Genomic DNA, 18,354 nt, shown 5'->3' with positions numbered 1-18,354 from the left:
CGTATTTATACTTAAGCTAGAAATTAGGCTGCGTAAAAGCAAATATATGATAATTTCTTGAGAGTTTGGCCAAATGTATGGGAGTTGATATAAAATTTCACTCTGATATTGCCAAAAATGTTCATTGTAGGTACAAATTCGTACATCTTTCACTGTTTACGCCTACTCATAAACTTGATACAGTTTACAGTCTATGGCATCCGCGCATTTTTTATTTTTAAGAACCGACTAGCCTCGTTAGCAGTCTTTGCAGTTAACGTTTTCTCAATTAAACAATATTAAAGTTAAATTCAACTCAGCACAAATATCTTTTTAGTGTTTATTTAAGCAAACCGTGTACACCCTTCCCGTTCGTGTATATAAGGAATATGTCCAAAGTAATAATAATACTTTACAGGAGGGCATTTCTGGTCGCAGAATAGAACCTATATGTCTGAGTTCTAAACTGCTGTGTACTCCAGTGTATCAGTGAATTTTATTTAAGTTGGACTGAAGAAGCCTTGAGGCAAAACACTAAAAATGCAATAGATTCGGTGGTAGTAATCAAAAACTGATTCTGATTTAACCAGTTGCACACATTCTTGCAGCTAGAAACCGAGAAAGACAAAGAAAAGTATTCTAATTTGTGCATTCTTGTTGGGTTTTTATTGGCCCTGTTGCTCACTTAATAGCAATAATTCCACAAATTAGTTAAAAGCCAAAGTAAAAATAAGTAAAGAAAATTAAGAAGAAGTGAAATGGCACAAACACAAGCATTGTATTATTTTTTGTTTGTTTTCTTTTAAACTTTTCTAACAATTTCAAAATGCTTATATACACTTTTTGTCTGTATCTATGTAATGGTGAACTTCTTGTTTGTTTGGGGGGAAGCTCAGTGTTAAAAGAGATTGTGGCAGGCATTTGAAGTAACTTTTACCATGTGAACAGCTCCCTCTAGTGGACACATAGTTTTATTCATTTTCTGCCATCAGCCTTGACAGCTTGACTGAAACGTTCCTTCTCGAACAAAAAGCCCTTAGTTTTTATCTCGCGTAAATAACACTGCATAGCGTTATTAATTAGTCATTTTGCACTTTTTTTTGTGAAGAAGGCCATTTATTAAAAGCAAACAATTGTTGAAAATGATTGATTTCTCTGCCAAAATGGTTAGGTATGCAGCAAGTGTCAAAGTGACGTCCATGTGAATGGCAGAATGCAGGTTTTCCCTGGAGAACATTGCATTGTAAAAGATGAGCAATGTTACTCACTTCATCTGTCTGTAGTTTCAATGATATGGCCAATCAGTTTATAAAATACTGTCAAGTCTCAACCTTTGTTTTACACTTACACTACAGTCTGTTGGAATATTTTGCCATTCGACTGGCTTCGCTGCTGTCAGTTCTCTTTGCTTCAAAAGTTTTATACCGAAGAAAATTCACCACCAACACAGTAGTAAGTCAGTGTACACAATAAAAACTGCGTGGTATTGTCTTTCCATAATCTCACTGAATCTGGATTACACAGTTTTTCATTAGTAAATCTGTAAGTCTAAACTTTTTGCTTACCATTACGTATCCTACAAATATAGATTTACTGCTCATCAAACATGAATTTGCCATGTTTAAAGTTCTGCTGTGTGTTTACTACTTAAATTCTACTACTTTCCACAGATGGTGCCATACAGTAGAAGAGTATGTGAGGAAGCCTAGATTTGACATTGTGGATTTGTTGGTCTGTTTGATATTATATCCAGCAAGCGTTCCGGTGGGTCTGCAGACACATTACTGTGTTACTTATGACGAGAGTGCAGCCAACCTTTCACCTGAACAGGACAAAGAGCTCCTCCTTTACTGGCTTCCGCCCACTTCTGCATTTTGGACTTTCACTATATGCACATTTAAACAGCTGAAAGAAAGGCCAGTCACAGAAGGTTAATACTGCAAAACAAATTCCAATCAGTTTAAAAATATGAGTCACCAACCTCGTCTGGTGAATGTGAACAACTGGATTGCAGAAAACCAGAATGCTTTTCTGCCACCAGTCTGCAACAAACTCATGTAAGTAATGTGTTTTGCTTCCATACTAACCACAAAGATGTGTGATTAGAGTGGGTATTTCTCTGCTAATGTAGATTGTGTGTCACAGCTATTGAGCAATGTGTGATTAATTTGAGCGTTTTACAAAAACTCAGTTGGAAAATCTGTTTTTGTAAAGACAAATGAACTGAAGTAAATGGCAACATGATTGTTTTGAATTCATGTTCTTCTCAGGCACTTTTCCCAGTTGCTCATCATGTTTGTTGGTGGCCCTAATACCAGGAAGGATTATCACATAGAGGAAGGGGAGGAGGTGAGAGATAAATACTGCCTATTCTGTCTTAACTCCAGCACACACATGCACCAATTATTTAAGTTAGCTTCTCCTTACCCTTCACTCTCAGTTCCTCACATGATAATCTTACCCCCCAATAACCAGGGCAAAGTCTACCACAGTGTTGCAACACTAGGTCAAATTATTTTGGCTGGCTGCCACTATTCATTTTTGCTGGGCTCTGATGTTGTTGACATCTTTTGCTATCAGGACCTTTGATGTTTGCAGTGTCAAAGTATAGAGACTGTCATCTGACAGCAACCACATGGAACTAGCTCTTACTCATTAGTGGTTTTGACTTTTTAAAAGTTGTGCGTGACAAGCAGACTTTGTTCAACATCTTATTAGCTGTGTGTGTGAATAGTGCCAATTCACAGCAAAGGTGATCTCAAGATACTTTAAAGATATAATCCAGTTCAGTTTAACTGTAATCAAATCCAGTACATATCATTGTGTAATCCAATTAAATCAATTGAATGAAAATCCAAATAGTCAAATTCAAATGAATAATGCCAGTTCATAAAACGTTACGTTGCTAGGGAAACAGCTAACAGCTCCAAATCTTTTTTTTTTTTAAAGTAATGGTTTAATTACAACAACCTTAAAAGCCTAGGTTACATAGCCTGTTAACAAAGACAGATTGATCAACTCAGCTTTTGTTACTGAGCTCCTAAAACAAAACACAGCTGCTAAAGAAAATATTCAGTTGACAGGTGCTTCTAATAGGCTCGAATCTTCACATTTTAGGACTCCATATTGATGTGGATTTAAACTTCTGGTGCTTACGCTATTCACAACTCAACCACCAACAGTTTGCCCAGAACCCTGCGTGCGTCATGTGCAAACACACTTTAATGAAAAGTATGTGCTCTTTCTCTTCTCTTCTGTCGTCCATCCTGTTTTAAGTAGTTGTTCTACCAGCTAAAGGGGGACATGTGTCTGAAGGTGATTGAAAATGGCAAACACAAAGATGTGCACATCAAGGAGGGAGAGGTGAGTTATAATGCTATTTAATGCATTTTTCATTTACTGATGATTCCTGGGTTTCCTGGTTTTAGCAATGAATAACATTTTCAAAGCATCCATTCTTCCTTTTAATGGTTCCTGTTTATGAAAATAAGGAAGCACAACATGCTCTTTGACCAGAAGTCTGCATTATACAGTTTTCTTCCTCATTTTTAGATGTTTCTGCTTCCAGCCCGGATCCCCCACTCCCCTCAGAGACAAGCCAACACTGTCGGACTGGTGGTGGAGAGGAGACGGCTGCTGACTGAGACCGACTGCTTGAGGTTATTTGCTGTACCTCACCTTTGTCATGAGGACTTTAGTGTAGTTTGCAGAATCACACTGACAAATTAAAGTAATTGCAGAGTAGGTGAGAAGAGAGTGTGGTTTGACCTCTTCTGGCAAAAAAGTAACCATCAACATGCATCAAATCACAAGTTCAAATCGACTGTGGAAGCATCTTCCCTTACAAACCATGGTAAGAACTGTGTGTACCTTTTGGAAATATCTGATTTTGAACATTATTTAGTCAGAAAATGTAAAAAATACATCCGCCGTGGTTAAACAAACCTTATTTGTTAACGAAATACACAAACTAATCATTTACAAATCCGCTGGAAAAATAAAGCAAATCCTTGGGTTTGATAAATGGTTATATTTCCTTTGGCTGCAAAAAACAAAAAACAACTATTTTTCTTTTAGTTGAGGGTCATGTCTACCAAAGTTCAAGAGGATTTAGTTTATTTAACCCACCAGACGGTTTGTTGTAAATAACAAATGTGGAAGTCCATTTGGAAACCGGCTGGCACAGAAAATTAATAGACACAGAAAATAAAGAGCAAGTGGTTGCGCACGTCAAAGTTTGAAGTGCATTCAGCTGCATAACTTTGGACTCGTTGGTCCAAATTTTCAAATTCGGTACCGTTGGAATCCTTGTATCATGACTATGACTTCACTTCCACTGGTCATCATCAGATCCAACACCCATCTGTTTCTACTAGCATAGGATGCTGATTGGTTGAAACTTTTGTGTTTCAGCCACAACGTATTTCATATTACTTTATCAGATATTAGGATGCCACTGAAATGGATTTACTAAAGTATTTTATCTTTAGTCACTCTGACATAATCATGAAAAATATGGGTGAAGTAGGGGGGTAATAAAACCCTTGATGGTAGTGAGATATGCAGGTGTAAAAGTTGCCTAGCAGCCTCAAATAATGATGCTTCCTCTTTCTTGATAGTGGCTGATGTTCACAGGCTGATGTTTATTGTCTTGCTGTGGGTGCTCTGCTGCTGTTGCAAACAGCGTGCTGGTACAAAGACTTTCTGTTCTGCATCTCTGCCCTGGAGAACAATGAAATCCAGTGTTTTATACAGAGCTGCACACATTTTTAAGTGTCTCAAAGCAGTACCAACAATAGTGTATGCTGTTTCTTTCAGGTACCACATAGACAACACCACTGACATCCTGTTTGAAAAATGGTTCTACTGCCAGGATCTAGGAACCCAGTTGGTACCAATAATCAAAGAGTGAGACATACAGTATTCCCTTCTGTACACATGGTGTCCATTACGCCATACAATCAGTTTTAATGCAGATAGTTGGGTTGGTCTTTCACTTGCAGATTTATGGCATCAAAGCAGTGCAAAACAGGAAAACCTGATCCAAGTGAGTTGTTTATAAATGATTCCAAGAGCTCTCTGTCTATTCTGAGCACTTATCCTTTTAAACATTAAATCGCTGCCTTGTTAATCTTTGGATGAACAGATGAAGTCTTCAGAGAGCCTCCGTTCCAGTTGAACACAATGAACGTGATGTCACCATTCTCCTTCAAAGACTGGCTGGATAAACAGAGGTCGTCCCTCAGCAACGGCAGCACTGTCAACATGTTTGGAGTCCAGTTTGAGACAGAGGTGAACACCATGAACGTGATGTCCCAAGCTGCTGCCCCCACGACCCGACCCCTGGAGAAGCGGTAGATAATGGATGGATGGATGGATGGATGTTGAAATACTTCACAAGATTTTAATGTTGCCAACAGGTAATGGTGTTTGGACCTGGGCTAACAGAGACATCAGTGTTGCAAACTGATATGTGGATTTGGCAACAGGTACGTTTGTACAGTAACATCAGTCATTGCCATTATATGCTTCCTCGCTCTATGTTTTTCTCCTCTCTCTTTAACACAGGAGGGATCTTCAAGAGTTATTGTGGATGAGCAGGAGTTTGCTCTTTCTGCAGGAGACAGTTTACTCATCCCTGAGCAGAGCCAGTAAGTCAGTGATATTAACACCTGTCAGCAGGCTCTTCTACTTGCTGTAAAAAAAAAACTAAAAAAAATTTCCCAGATAATCCAGTGTTCTTTGCTTTTTTAAAGGATGTAGTGTGACAGTGTAGTGTGACCAATAATAATGCATTTAATGTTTCATTACATCATTTCTTCGAAAATGAGCACTGTATGTGTCTTCTCGTGTTGCAGATACCAGTGGCAGAGAGATGAAGGGACAGTGGCCTTGTTTGTCATCCAAAATCCTGAGCGGAAGAGATCCTAATTATCAACTGCCAATCCACATACTCACATGAAAATCGACTCTATTTGGAGGAGGCCTTAACTCCTCACTAAGAGATGTTCATTTGAATGTATTGTAATGACACAATAAGTTGTGTAACCGCTGCTCTAATTCGGGTTTGGTGTAATTGTTGCTGAAAGTAAGCATTGTGCCGTCTCAGTGTTAATGAGCAGAAGATGCATTTGAAACTATTCAGACATTTATTTTGTCAATGCATGTCATAACATGTACATATAATGATTTTTTTAGAAGAAAAGGAAATACAAATATGTGATTTTGCATGTCCTCTGTGACAGCCAATAAAATTGAGTTAAAACATTTCTTTATACTCAGCCTCCTTGAAGTTGGAAACATGGTGGGATAACACAAGATTAAACTTACCAGGTATGCAACCCAGTTGCCAGATCTTTAATTAAGGGGGCTTTTCCTGAGAAATGCTTCAGGGGGAGAGTTTACTGTACATCTTCTTGTTGTTCGATGTGCTAATACATCTGTTCACATCCAAAAATGTACTTTCCTGCACGCATCTGTTCACTTCAGTGAGGGAAACACAGTTGCAGCAAAATAACCAAATTTTTAATGTGATACTTTAAATCACAGTAGTTTGAGATTTCTTTCAGTAAACAAAAATAGTAATCGTAAGTGTTTCGTGGGTGGTTTTGGAAGCATATAGCTTGATGATCATGTTTTCATTTCAGTTGTGCAGTCTTATCCTTAGAGTATTCCTGATCACATACTGCTCTGCTATAAATGCTGCCACAGCCCAGGGCAGCGCATACTCCAAAGTCACCAGCCCTGCCAGATTGTACCTATAACCCGAGTAATCCCAGGGACAGGCCCCCAGCAGCCTCAGCCCAGCACCCCAGCTGAACTCCCACAAGTAGATGAAGAGAGTGTAGGCTGTCAGTCTCACAGGCAACGGATAATGCTGAGCCAGCAGCCGGGCGCTCAGACCCTCCATGAGGTAGATTGCAGTGGCATACATAGGCAGAGCCCAGAGGCTGCTGTGACCCGCCAGTCTTCTGTCCTGGGTGCTGAACCAGTCACACACAGCAGTGAAGGCCACCTCACAGAGGCAGCCGTGCAGAGCATACACATAGAGTCGAACAAAGCTGGAGACTGGCTGAATGGGGCCACCGACCAGCACTTCACCTTCAACACCAATCCCTGCCATAAAGAAAAACAAATGACTATTTTAGCCCATTGGTGTTTTTTTTTCCCCAAATAAGATATTTAATTTTTGGCAAATGTGGGACGGTCACAAAATGACACGCGATGGCAAGCAGTTTTAAAAAAATAGTTCCATATTCCATATATTTTTTCAGATAGAACACAACTATATGTAAGCACTCAATACAAAGACATCCACTCTACAGGCACGTTATATAAAGACATATATTTTACCAGAAAGGTGTTTGCTGCACAAACTTCATGGAATGGGAGAGACCTTCATTGATGATCAGTCAGTTTTATGAGGTTCAAGGGTCGCCATATTCTAAAGAACAAGTGTATCCTATGCCTGAGAAGCTCATTTTCAGAGTTTGCCCAAAATACATTTCTCATTTTCCACCATGAATTTTGGATGAAGCATTACAGATCATCTGTCAAAAATCTCGGTACAGTGCCAGGTGGAATGAATAAAGGTGCCCGCTACTAAACCATATCTAAAAATAAAAAGGTGACAGTGTGGCTTTATACCTATTATGTTCAATAGATGACATCTCCCATCCATTGTTTTAAGCTAACCAGTTCAGAAGGTCTACAAGGCTTTATCATATCCTAGTAGGATAAAACCAAAATTTTGCTCAGGAATGGCTCGCAACCTTCCACAAATCTACAAAGTGTCCCTTTGATCATTTTTAAGCCGATATAGTATACAACATATGGCAGGCAAGTTTTGATACACACATCAAAATACAATTATGGAGCACCACGGGAAAAGTTAAACTGTTTTAATGTTAGAAATTTCAGCAAACAATGAACAATCTAATTATCTTTAGCCAAGGCTAAAAGTTAAACTTTTTCCTGTGAATTTTTCCTGCTGTCCTTTCCTCAAATGGACACATTCAATAGTATAAGTCCGTACAATGTAACTGGAAAAATATGACGCCAAAGTCACATTTTGTTCTCTCTCATGAACGTACAACATGGTTATAAAAGACAGGGTTTCATTTGGCGACTGCAGCACCAACACAGTTGTGAAATGGAAACAAATAACATTTTGTGTTGGATAGAGATAGCATTTTAGACATAATTTTTTAATTAAAATCATATTTTAACCTCTTGATAAGGAAATTCTCCAGTTTTAACAACAAATAGCTTTGATTTCCTTTAAATGGGCAGAATATCCCCAGACCCTGTCATAATAGATTTAACACTATGTTTTCTGTGTATCTGTAATGTATATCTGTCTTTGCTCCAATCGTGATACAGTGTCTGACAAAGGGTGGAATGAAATTTTATCAGAATTCGCAGTATTCGTTTTGTTGGAGCTTTCCTCCCTACATTACGCTTCCGGAGTGTAGCGTGTGCATTCCGCTTTTGTTTATTATTCACGGGAGACACAGCGCAGGTCTAATGTGGATTAGCAGTCTAATATCCCTACTTAACAAGGCTTAGAAAATCTTCAGTAGGTTTTCACTCTGAACTAGAAAACAAAGTCATTTATCCACGCTTATCTTTCAGCTGCAAATTATTTCTCCTCAAACAACAATAAAAGAAACAATAACTTAACACTAGCAATAAACTCAACTCCATTATCAAATTATTTAACTCGGTGCGATTAAAAAAAGATGCAAAGATAACAAATGACACCTGGAGCGTTTAAGCATTATATATTAGCATTATGTATTTTAAAATCACATCAGTGGTAATAACTCTCACCTCTGTCATTAGTCCCCTGTGCGCTCACTGTTAGTTTTCTCCCCCTCATCCCTGGCCAGTGTATGGGTCTCTGTACCTTTGTAATCCCTCTGCTTCCTTATGTGTATGTGTGTGTGTGCGTGTGTGTGTGTGTGGATCTTAGGCTAAACATTAAGCTGTTCCATGTTATCAGAGTGAGACGGTGATGTCTCTGTCAGAGGATAAAACCATGAACTAAGGGACTAATGATCCACGCACCAAACCTGGACCACCTGAGGAAAAAGTGTGTATGTGTATTGATTCAATTGAGGCTGCATGAATGTTCTCTTTTAAGCATACAGTAAGTGTGCAAATAGGTTTATTGATGTGGTGTCAAAGGCAAACTTGACAGTGTGTATTAGACACAGAAGTTCTGTATAAAACTGTAGATGAGTCATGTGGGTCATATTAGGGGTTATCAGTGAGCCACAATACATGGGTGTGTAAGCAAGAGAAGCTAGTCAAACATATACATGTATTGATAGACAAATGTTACTGCAGTGACACTCCATTTAAATCACTCCTTTTAAATTTAAACTGGTGATAACTTCCCAAACTGTAACAAACCTGAAAAACTGTCTGATCATCTTGCCATTATAAACACTACTCTGAAGAAAATATGGAGCATGCTTGTTAATATCTCACACAGTAATCTGGCAAGGGCAGAGTATTTTTGTTTATATCTTAGAATGAATACATCCTTGATGTTCTCCTTCAGTGAGCACCTCAACCAAAAAGCTGCTAAATACATCTGTTACCTCCTGAGTTTTTCAGTTGATTTTCATCGCCCACATTTCATTAACACCTATAACATCAAATTTAGTGTTGAAGTCCTTTCACATACTTGTGCTATATTTATCATTTAGTACACAATAAAGGAGACTCAGAAGCTTTAGAATCCCAGCGCATTTCACTCGATGAGTGAACAAAACACTGGTGTGAGCGTCAAAGTTGATAATATTCAAAGTTGATAATATTCATATGAATATGATAAATTCATATTTATGCTCCTATCAGTATGAAATGTAATCCTTTAAGTTTTCTTCTAGTCAAGTAAAAAATTCAGTTTCTTCAATACTTCAATGGATTCGCTCAGCTGTACTTTTTGTTTGGGCTGATGAGCGTTTGTTAGCGTGCTATCAAATCAGCTCTCAGCTGCTACAATATCAATAGACTAATTAGATTTGTCCAGTTATATATATTTTATTGTTATTTCTAATATTTTATGTTATTAACTTGACAGACATGATAATATTTAATCTTCCTCTAAGTTATCCCCACTATCATTTCCAAATATGGAAATTGGGAAGTCAGCTTTAAGGAAGCTGTCACCATACACACACACACAAACACACACACAAGCCCAAGCACAACCACCCACCCACCCACCCACACCCACTCCCACACACACCATCAACGGGGCTGCAGATTTGCTGTAGTTTCACACTTGTATTGCATATAGTCTGACCATAAAGTGTCTCTAAGAGCAGGTGTCGACGTTTTATGTTTGTTCTGTGTGTACTATCATAAAACAGTTGGTCTGATAGCAGACCTCTTGATCAGAGTCCAGTGAGTCCAACAAACACATCTGAAGGCAAATGAAAGGGGACTGAACTGCTGTTAGGAAGTCAGTGACCATTAGGTTACTGAGCCACAAAGGTTGGACAGTGTTGAACATTGTGGCTCTGTGTGAGACGCTTTGTTGCGTACGTAGCTGTTTGTTTCTAAAGAATGTTTGGTTAGAAAAATTAGGATTCTCCCTGTTGCAGAAGTGGTAGCTTGTTGCTTTTATATGCTTCTGAGACCATGTTGGAGTTCTGTTATACTGAACCACAGTAAATTCTAATTAACTATGAGAGAACATGGATGGATGACATGAAAGTTTGTGAACAGAAGCTAATGGTGAGGTGAGATGCAATAAAATGAAACCAAATGAGATGCAATGAGGTCCAACAGGATGCATCAAGGAAATTAACTAAAATAGGGGCTGACCTCTGAAGGTCAGTGGAACCTCATGAAGTGGAAGGCCACGTAAAATGACAGAGCAGGGTCAGCGGATTCTGAGGCGCATAGTGCGCAGAGGTCGCCAACTTTCTGTAGAGTCAATCGCAATAGACCTCCAAACTTCATGAGGGCTTCAGATGAACTTCATGGAATGGGCTGCGATGGTCGAGCAGTTGCATGCAAGCCATACATCACCAAGTGCAATGCAAAGCAGTGGTGCAGTGGTGTAAAGCATGCTGCCACTGGACTCTGGGGCAGTGGAGACACCTTCTCTGGAGTGACGAATCACACTTCTCCATCTGGCAATCTCATGGACGAGTCTGGGTTTGGCGGTTGCCAGGGGAACGGTACTTGTCTGACTGCATTGTACCAAGTATAAAGTTTGGTGGAGGGGGGGTTATGGTGTGGGGCTGTTTTTCAGGAGCTGGGCTTGGCCCCTTAGTTCCAGTGAAAGGAACTCTGAATGTTTCAGCATACCAAGAGATTTTGGACCAGTTCATGCTCCCAACTTAGTAGAAACAGTTTGGAGATGGCCCCTTCCTGTTCCAACGTGACTGCTCAGCAGTGCACAAAGCAAGGTCCATAAAGACATGGGTGAGCGAGTTTGGTGTGGAAGAACTTGACTAGCCTGCATAGAGTCCTGACCTCAACCCGATAGATAGTTGAATTAGAGTGGGGACTGCGAGCCAGGCCTTCACGTCCAACATCAGTGTCATCCCAAAAGCGCTTCTGGAAGAATGGTCAATTCCCATAAACACACTCCTAAACCTTGTGGAAGGTGCAGACCTTCTGGATTAAAAATGGGATGTCACTTAAGTTCATATGCGTGTAAAGGCAGATGAGCGAACACTTTTGGGAATATAGTGTATGGAAAGAGAAGGATCTTAAATTATTTCTGGATTAAAAGGGGAGCCAATAAAGAGAAGCTAAAACTGGAGAAATGTGATCTCTCCTGTTTCGTTCCCATCAGAACCCTCGCTGCACTATTTAAGATCACCTGGAGGCCAAATAATAAACAATTATAGTAATCCAGTCTTGAAGTATCAATTCAATTCAATTCAATTCAATTTTATTTATATAGCGCCAGATTACAACAATTGTCATCTCAAGGCACTTAAGTAATATAGTCCAATTCAAGCCAATTGGAATTCAATTCATTGTAATCATAATCCAATTAATTCATATAGAGCTAATTCAAAAAATTAATATCCTAGCTAAGGAAACCAACAGATTGCACCGAAATGTGTCTTCAGTCCAATCTCCCGTCCTGAGCATGCCTGTGGCAACTGTGGAAAGGAACGACTCCCTTTTAACAGGAAGAAACCTCTGGCAGAACCAGACTCAGGAAGGGTGGCCATCCGCCTCGACCAGCTGGGGTTTGAGAAGACAGAAAAGAGGGAAAAGAGGGGGGAAAAACACCATAACGCCATTCAAAGGATATCTGTTGGAACAGGGAAACATAGGTTAATAACCACAATAATGTCACATGTACATAAAATCAATTTTGAAATTAAACAGGGGGAAAAAGAGAGCAAAGTGAGGAAAGGTGTGACAGATGAGGTCCCCCAGCAGTCTAAGCCTATAGCAGCTTAACTATGGGATGTTTCAGGATTACCTGAGCCATCCCTAACTATAAGCTTTATCGAAAAGAAAAGTTTTAAGCCTAATCTTAAAAGTGGAAAGGGTGTCTGCTTCCCGGACATTTACTGGCAGCTTATTCCACAAGAGAGGGGCCTGATAACTGAAGGCTCTACCTCCCATTCTACTTTTAGAAACTCTGGGAACAACAAGTAAACCTGCAGTTTGGGAGCGAAGTGCTCTGTTAGGAAAATACCTTACAATGAGATCTTTAAGATATGATGGCGCTAGGTCATTAAGAACTTTATATGTGAGAAGAAGAATCTTAAATTCTATTCTGAATTTAACAGGGAGCCAATGAAGAGAAGCTAAAACTGGAGAAACATGATCTCTCCTGTTAGTTCTCATCAGAACTCTGGCTGCAGCATTTTGGATCAGCTGGAGGCTTTTCAGAGAATATGTGGGACAGCCCAATAATAAGGAATTACAGTAGTCCAATCTTGAAGTAACAAATGCATGAACTAGTTTCTCTGCATCACCTTGAGACAGGATGTTCCTGATTTTGGCAATATTACGAAGGTGAAAGAAGGCAGTCCTAGAAACCAGTTTTATATGTGCGTCAAATGATAAATTCTGGTCAAAAATAACTCCAAGGTTCCTCACTGTAGAACTAGAAGCCAAGGAAATACCATCTAGAGTAACTATATAACTAGACAATTTCTCCCTGAAGCGCTCAGGTCCAAAGAGAACAACTTCAGTTTTGTCTGAATTTAAAAGCAGACAGTTCTGAGTCATCCAGGTCTTTATGTCTTTAAGACAGGCTTGTAGCCTGACCAACCTGTAGGTTTCATCTGGTTTCATAGATAAGTACAGCTGAGTATCATCAGCATAACAATGGAAATTTATGCCATGCTGTCTGATAATGTTACCTAATGGAAGCATGTATAAAGTAAAAAGAATCGGTCCAAGCACAGAACCCTGAGGAACTCCATGACTTACTCCAACGTGTGAGGAAGATTCTTCATTTACAAGAACAAACTGGAATCTATCAGATAAATATGACTTAAACCAGCCTAATGCAGTTCCTTTAATCCCAATAACATGTTCAAGTCTCTGTAACAGAATGCTGTGATCGATCGTATCAAATGCAGCACTGAGATCCAACAGGACAAGCACAGAAACAAGTCCGCTATCAGAAGCTAACAGGAGATCATTGGTAACTTTCACCAGTGCTGTTTCTGTGCTATGATGCACTCTGAATCCTGACTGAAACTCTTCAAACAGATTATTTCTATGTAAATGATCACAAAGTTGAACTGCAACTATTTTTTCAAGAACTTTGGACAAAAAAGGGAGATTGGATATAGGTCGATAATTAGCCAACACTTCTGAATCAAGAGTAGGTTTTTTAAGTAAAGGTTTAATTACAGCAACCTTAAAAGTCTGAGGTACATATCCTATCAACAAAGACCGATTGATCAAATCCAATATGGAAGTGTCAATTAAGGGGAAAACCTCCTTGAACAGTCTGGTTGGGATTGGGTCTAACATACAAGTTGATGGTTTAGAAGAGACTATTGCTGTTGTTAGCTCAGAAAGATCAACTGGACAGAAGCTGTCTAAATACAATTCAGGTTCGAAAGATACTTCTAAAGCTCCTCTACTTGATGATACATCAGTGATAATAATGGGAAGGATTCCATTAATCTTCTCTCTGATAGAAACAATTTTATTGATGAAGAATCTCATGAAATCATCACTGCTGAGAGTTAAAGGAATACATGGCTCAACAGAGCTCGGACTCTTTGTCAGCCTGGCAACAGTGCTGAAAAGAAACCTGGGATTATTCTTATTCTCTTCTATCAATAATGAATAATAAGCAGTTCTAGCTTTACGAAGTGCTTTCTTATACGTTATTTCTTATAGTATCAAAGGCATGAACAAGTTTTACTGCATCACTTGGTTCTAGAAATCTGTTTTATAAGCGAGTCAAAGGATAGTTCCTGCTGAAAATCAACTCCAAGGTTCCTCACAGTAGAACAGGATGTTAACGTAATGCCATCTAAAATAACCATAAAACCAGACTTTGTCTCCCTGAGGCACTCGATCCAAAGATAGCAATGACAGTTTATCTCAAGCAGAAAATTGAGGTTCATCAGGTATTTATGTTTTCAAGACATGCTTGTTGTCTAACCAAAAAGACTGGTTTAATCTGGCTTCATGGATAATAAAACCCGAGCATCATCAGAATAACAATGCAAGTTTATGGCATGCTGTCCAATAATATTACCGAATAGAAGTATGTACACAATTAAAACTATCAGTCTAAGTACAGAACCCTGCAAAACTCCATGAGTAACCCTGGTATGTGTAGAAGATTGTTAATTTACATTAACAAAATATAGTATAACTATGACTTAATCCAGCCTAACATGGTTCCTTTAATCTCCAAAAACACGTTCAAGAGCTCTGCAATAGAATGTTGTGACCGACTATCAAAAGCAGCACGGAGATCCAACAGGACAAGCACGGACATGATTGCACCATCAGAAACCATGAGGAAATCTTTGGTACCTTTCAGCAGTGGTGTTTTTGAGGTAGGTAGTGCTAAAACAGTTATTTTTTAAAACTTCAGATAAAAGAGAGATTTGGACATAGTTCTATTATCTGTCCAGGATCACAATTAATTTTTTTTCTAGAGATAAAGCCTTAATTACAACCTTAAAAGCGTGGTTTACATAGCCTGCCAACAAGATGCATGTGAATTACGAGTAGTGATTGTTTCGCTGGAAACTTCATCATCCTCATGTTATGACAAGCCCTAAGGAAGCCTACACTCATAGAAATATCACAGATCTTATCAGATCACTTTCATTACGACTCTGACAACGACACATCACTGTCTTCGTCTGCTGAATGAACAAATTCATTGTTGACTTCAGGTAAGTACTAAAATCTACATTTATTTGATACTTTACACTTTATTGCATATCTGTTTTGAGTTTAGACCTAAAAAAATGCAAGCTTTCATAAACTGACCAATAGTTACTTTCGATGCAATACCAAGAAAACTGAACGATAGAAGGGTCTGAAAGATGCAAATAGACTGTAGAATGTGAATATTTTCTTGGTATTGTACATGTTAAAGCATCTGCTGTACAAGTTCTGAAAGTAAATCTTCTAAAAAACAAGACGCATAATTTACAGACTAACATACTACTTCACCTGTAAGTAAGATTCTGACTGAAAGTTGCATTGGCTCTAAACACAGCTACTTCCTCAAAGCACATTTGTTTTTCTGGAGTGTTCGATATGTTAAGACTTGTCAAAAGTCTTGTCAGTACATTAAACAGATCGCAATGGTAGCCAGTGAGCCGAGCTCAGGGAAACAGCTGAAGCTACCCTGACTCTATACAAATACAACAGACTCTCCCCATCATCACCTGTAATAAGTACAAGTTGACTTCACAACATCTTTATCCAAGACCTGAAATATACACTTGTTTATTCGTGAGCAAATGAAAGTAAAAAAGTAAAAAAATAGGCTAATGATTACTTTTACACTCCCATTCAGATATGTTTGGCTGCTTTTGTCGAAGGCTTATAGAAACCTAGGGCACCACATGGAGAAACAAATATTGTGTTTCTCAAAATGTCAAACTTTTGCTTTTATCACTTGTGACATGAAATATTAAGGTTTTAATCCCTTTTTTTTCTCCATTTCTCTTCTCTTTGTCTACAAAGACTGCTGAAATGAGTGAAAATGAAACTAGTTCCCAGTTCCATGACAGCAGCATTGGAAACATGTTCCTGCAAATTGTCCTGATCATTGAGTTGATTGTGGGGCTACCAGGAATCATCATGGCATTGTGGATTTTCTGTGTACGAATGAAGCAGTGGAAACCACATGTTATCTTCCTCTTTAATCTGGTTCTGGCTGACTTCCTGCTTCTTATCAGTGTGCCCTTCCGCATTGACGCCTACAGACAAAACAACAACTGGAGGTTTGGATCGATCTGGTGCCGCATTAATCTTTACATGTTATCTGTTAATCGCTCTGCCAGTATTGCATTCATGACAGTTGTGGCTGTGGACCGTTACTTTAAGGTGGTCCATCCGCATCACTGCATCAGCCGACTTACTACGACGCAGACCGGCAGGCTTGCAGGTCTTTTATGGGCTGTTGTGATTGCCCTTCGGATTCCACTGTTGACCACCGACCTCCTCCAGAAGTCAGGCAACATCTCTCTGTGTCGCAGCTTCAACTCTTATGAAGTAATCCCTAAGTCAGTGCTTGTGCACTATGTGGTTTATATTGTAGAGTTCTTCCTGCCATGGTTCTTGTTGCTCTTTTGCTCAGCCAGAATTGCCTTCCACCTCTGCAAACGGCACATGGACAGGCTAAAGATGGTGCGGAAGGCCATTCGAACAGTAATAGTGATCAGCATGGTGTTCACCTTTTGCTTCATGCCAAGTGTTGTCACAGGCCTGGTAGGGTTGCACATCAAGACATTCTATCCCAAAGAGACGGCATATTACAAAACATGTACTGAGCTCTTCATGATATGCATTGGTTTCACCTACCTGAACAGTGCTTTGGACCCTCTCATCTATTTTTACTCCAGTTCCACATTTAATGTTACTTTAAAGAGATCCCTCAGTTTGAAAAAGACTGTCAGAGCCGCTAACAGACCTAAAAGAAAATGATCTAATATTGTAATATTACTGCAGTTACTGCAGTTTGCTGCAGTAACTGTGAACACATTGTGTCCTTGTTCGCATTTTCTTGAGATTTTGTAAAAAGCTTTCCTCTGTGAAAACACTGATTTCTTAAAAACATTATTATGTGTTGCTTTGGAGGCTGTGTTTCTGGAATGGTTTCAGCTTTCTTCTCTTAAGGGTGATTCAGGACCAATCTGAGAGCAACTCTAAGCCAGGAAAAGACAAAACGTCTTATCTTAGTGGGAAAGCAGACCTACTCACTTAGATAAGGCAGCCACATTTGTTTTGATATGCTCTTTTTTGTCCTTTACACATTTTAAACTATTTCATTTGCCTTTTTAGTTTTATTGCTGATTTTATAAATAATTAACAAATTGAAATTGAATTTTAATTTAATTTTCTTTGTTTATTTCCTTCCTTGTCTTCTTGTATTTGTTTTATAAAGCCCTGCATTGCATTTTGTTTGAAAGAATGCCGTATGAATAAAAACGGACTGGCAAACATGATCCCTGTACGATCTGTGATTAAGTTTAAACAACCCATGTGGGAGAGCAAAGCCTTTACTCTGCTCCACATATTGTACCTGACTCTTGATCCACATATTGCGTGAATAACATGTTGCTGAGGTCAGAATGAACCCTATCTAGATAATGACGAAGATGCAGAAGCATCCTCTGACAGCAGGCGCCAAATAGAGATTGGGTTTGAGCCACATACACACTGAATGATATAGAAAGGTATGAATAGTTGTCCCAAAATTGAGGTCATTGGGAATTTCCGTGTATGCTGAAATGTCTCTGTGACGGTCTGTTCAATAAATTCCCCATAAGAATTCAGGATAAATGTTTAAACGTAATAAATAAATCTTAGGTCTATTAATGTATTAAAATCCACTGGGGCAATTCTGACTGCACCTGCCCACCACTGACCCATAACTGGCCCAACCCATCCCCTCCACCTCCCATATATCAACTACACAAACAAAATGTATGGACTTAACAGAAATATGACCACTATATGGCAGAAGGCCATGTAGTGGTCAGACATCATGACATCATGCCCAATACTGGATGAATCGCTTCCAGGAACTGAAAGACAAAATTTTTTTTTCTGGAGAGTCCTTGGACGAGCAGCTTGTATTGTTTAGCTGCCTGGCCATCATCCAGATTAGGCTATAGATGCAAGCTCCATCTCGTGAGTGTGAGAGGGAGAGAGAGAGCA

The 18,354-nt window shown here is 39.1% G+C and overlaps 3 protein-coding genes across 4 annotated transcripts; 2 read left to right on the top strand and 1 right to left on the bottom strand.

Moving 5' to 3' along the window:
* Positions 1–1,865: 1,865 nt before the first annotated feature.
* On the top strand, positions 1,866–6,564 carry haao (3-hydroxyanthranilate 3,4-dioxygenase). 2 transcript variants are annotated; one of them, XM_072391462.1, is made up of 10 exons: positions 1,866–2,036; positions 2,250–2,328; positions 3,259–3,342; positions 3,532–3,638; positions 4,798–4,887; positions 4,983–5,026; positions 5,126–5,271; positions 5,400–5,468; positions 5,548–5,630; positions 5,811–6,564. In XM_072391462.1, the coding sequence occupies exons 1-10, from the start codon at positions 1,948–1,950 to the stop codon at positions 5,908–5,910; spliced, it is 891 nt and encodes a 296-aa protein (XP_072247563.1). In that variant the 5' UTR covers positions 1,866–1,947; the 3' UTR covers positions 5,911–6,564. The 2 variants fall into 2 exon arrangements, with proteins under 2 accessions (XP_072247563.1, XP_072247564.1); XM_072391463.1 differs by having other exon boundaries at positions 1,869–2,036; positions 5,838–6,564.
* On the bottom strand, positions 5,809–9,065 carry LOC140313385 (transmembrane protein 229B-like). Its single transcript, XM_072391464.1, has 2 exons — positions 8,812–9,065; positions 5,809–7,095 (listed from the first exon to the last, which is right to left on the bottom strand). The coding sequence occupies exons 1-2, from the start codon at positions 8,858–8,860 to the stop codon at positions 6,623–6,625; spliced, it is 522 nt and encodes a 173-aa protein (XP_072247565.1). The 5' UTR covers positions 8,861–9,065; the 3' UTR covers positions 5,809–6,622.
* A 6,134-nt stretch (positions 9,066–15,199) lies between these two features.
* On the top strand, positions 15,200–17,118 carry LOC140312511 (hydroxycarboxylic acid receptor 2-like). The gene is made up of 2 exons (XM_072390306.1): positions 15,200–15,353; positions 16,156–17,118. The coding sequence occupies exon 2, from the start codon at positions 16,165–16,167 to the stop codon at positions 17,116–17,118; it is 954 nt and encodes a 317-aa protein (XP_072246407.1). The 5' UTR covers positions 15,200–15,353; positions 16,156–16,164.
* The last annotated feature ends 1,236 nt before the right edge of the window (positions 17,119–18,354 follow it).

The sequence above is a fragment of the Leuresthes tenuis genome, unplaced genomic scaffold, assembly GCF_036924035.1.
Source record: "Leuresthes tenuis unplaced genomic scaffold, fLeuTen1.0.hap1 SCAF_8, whole genome shotgun sequence".
NCBI lineage: Eukaryota > Metazoa > Chordata > Actinopteri > Atheriniformes > Atherinopsidae > Leuresthes > Leuresthes tenuis.
Note: the sequence above shows the minus strand (reverse complement) of the source record. Positions and strands in the feature narration are given on the sequence as shown.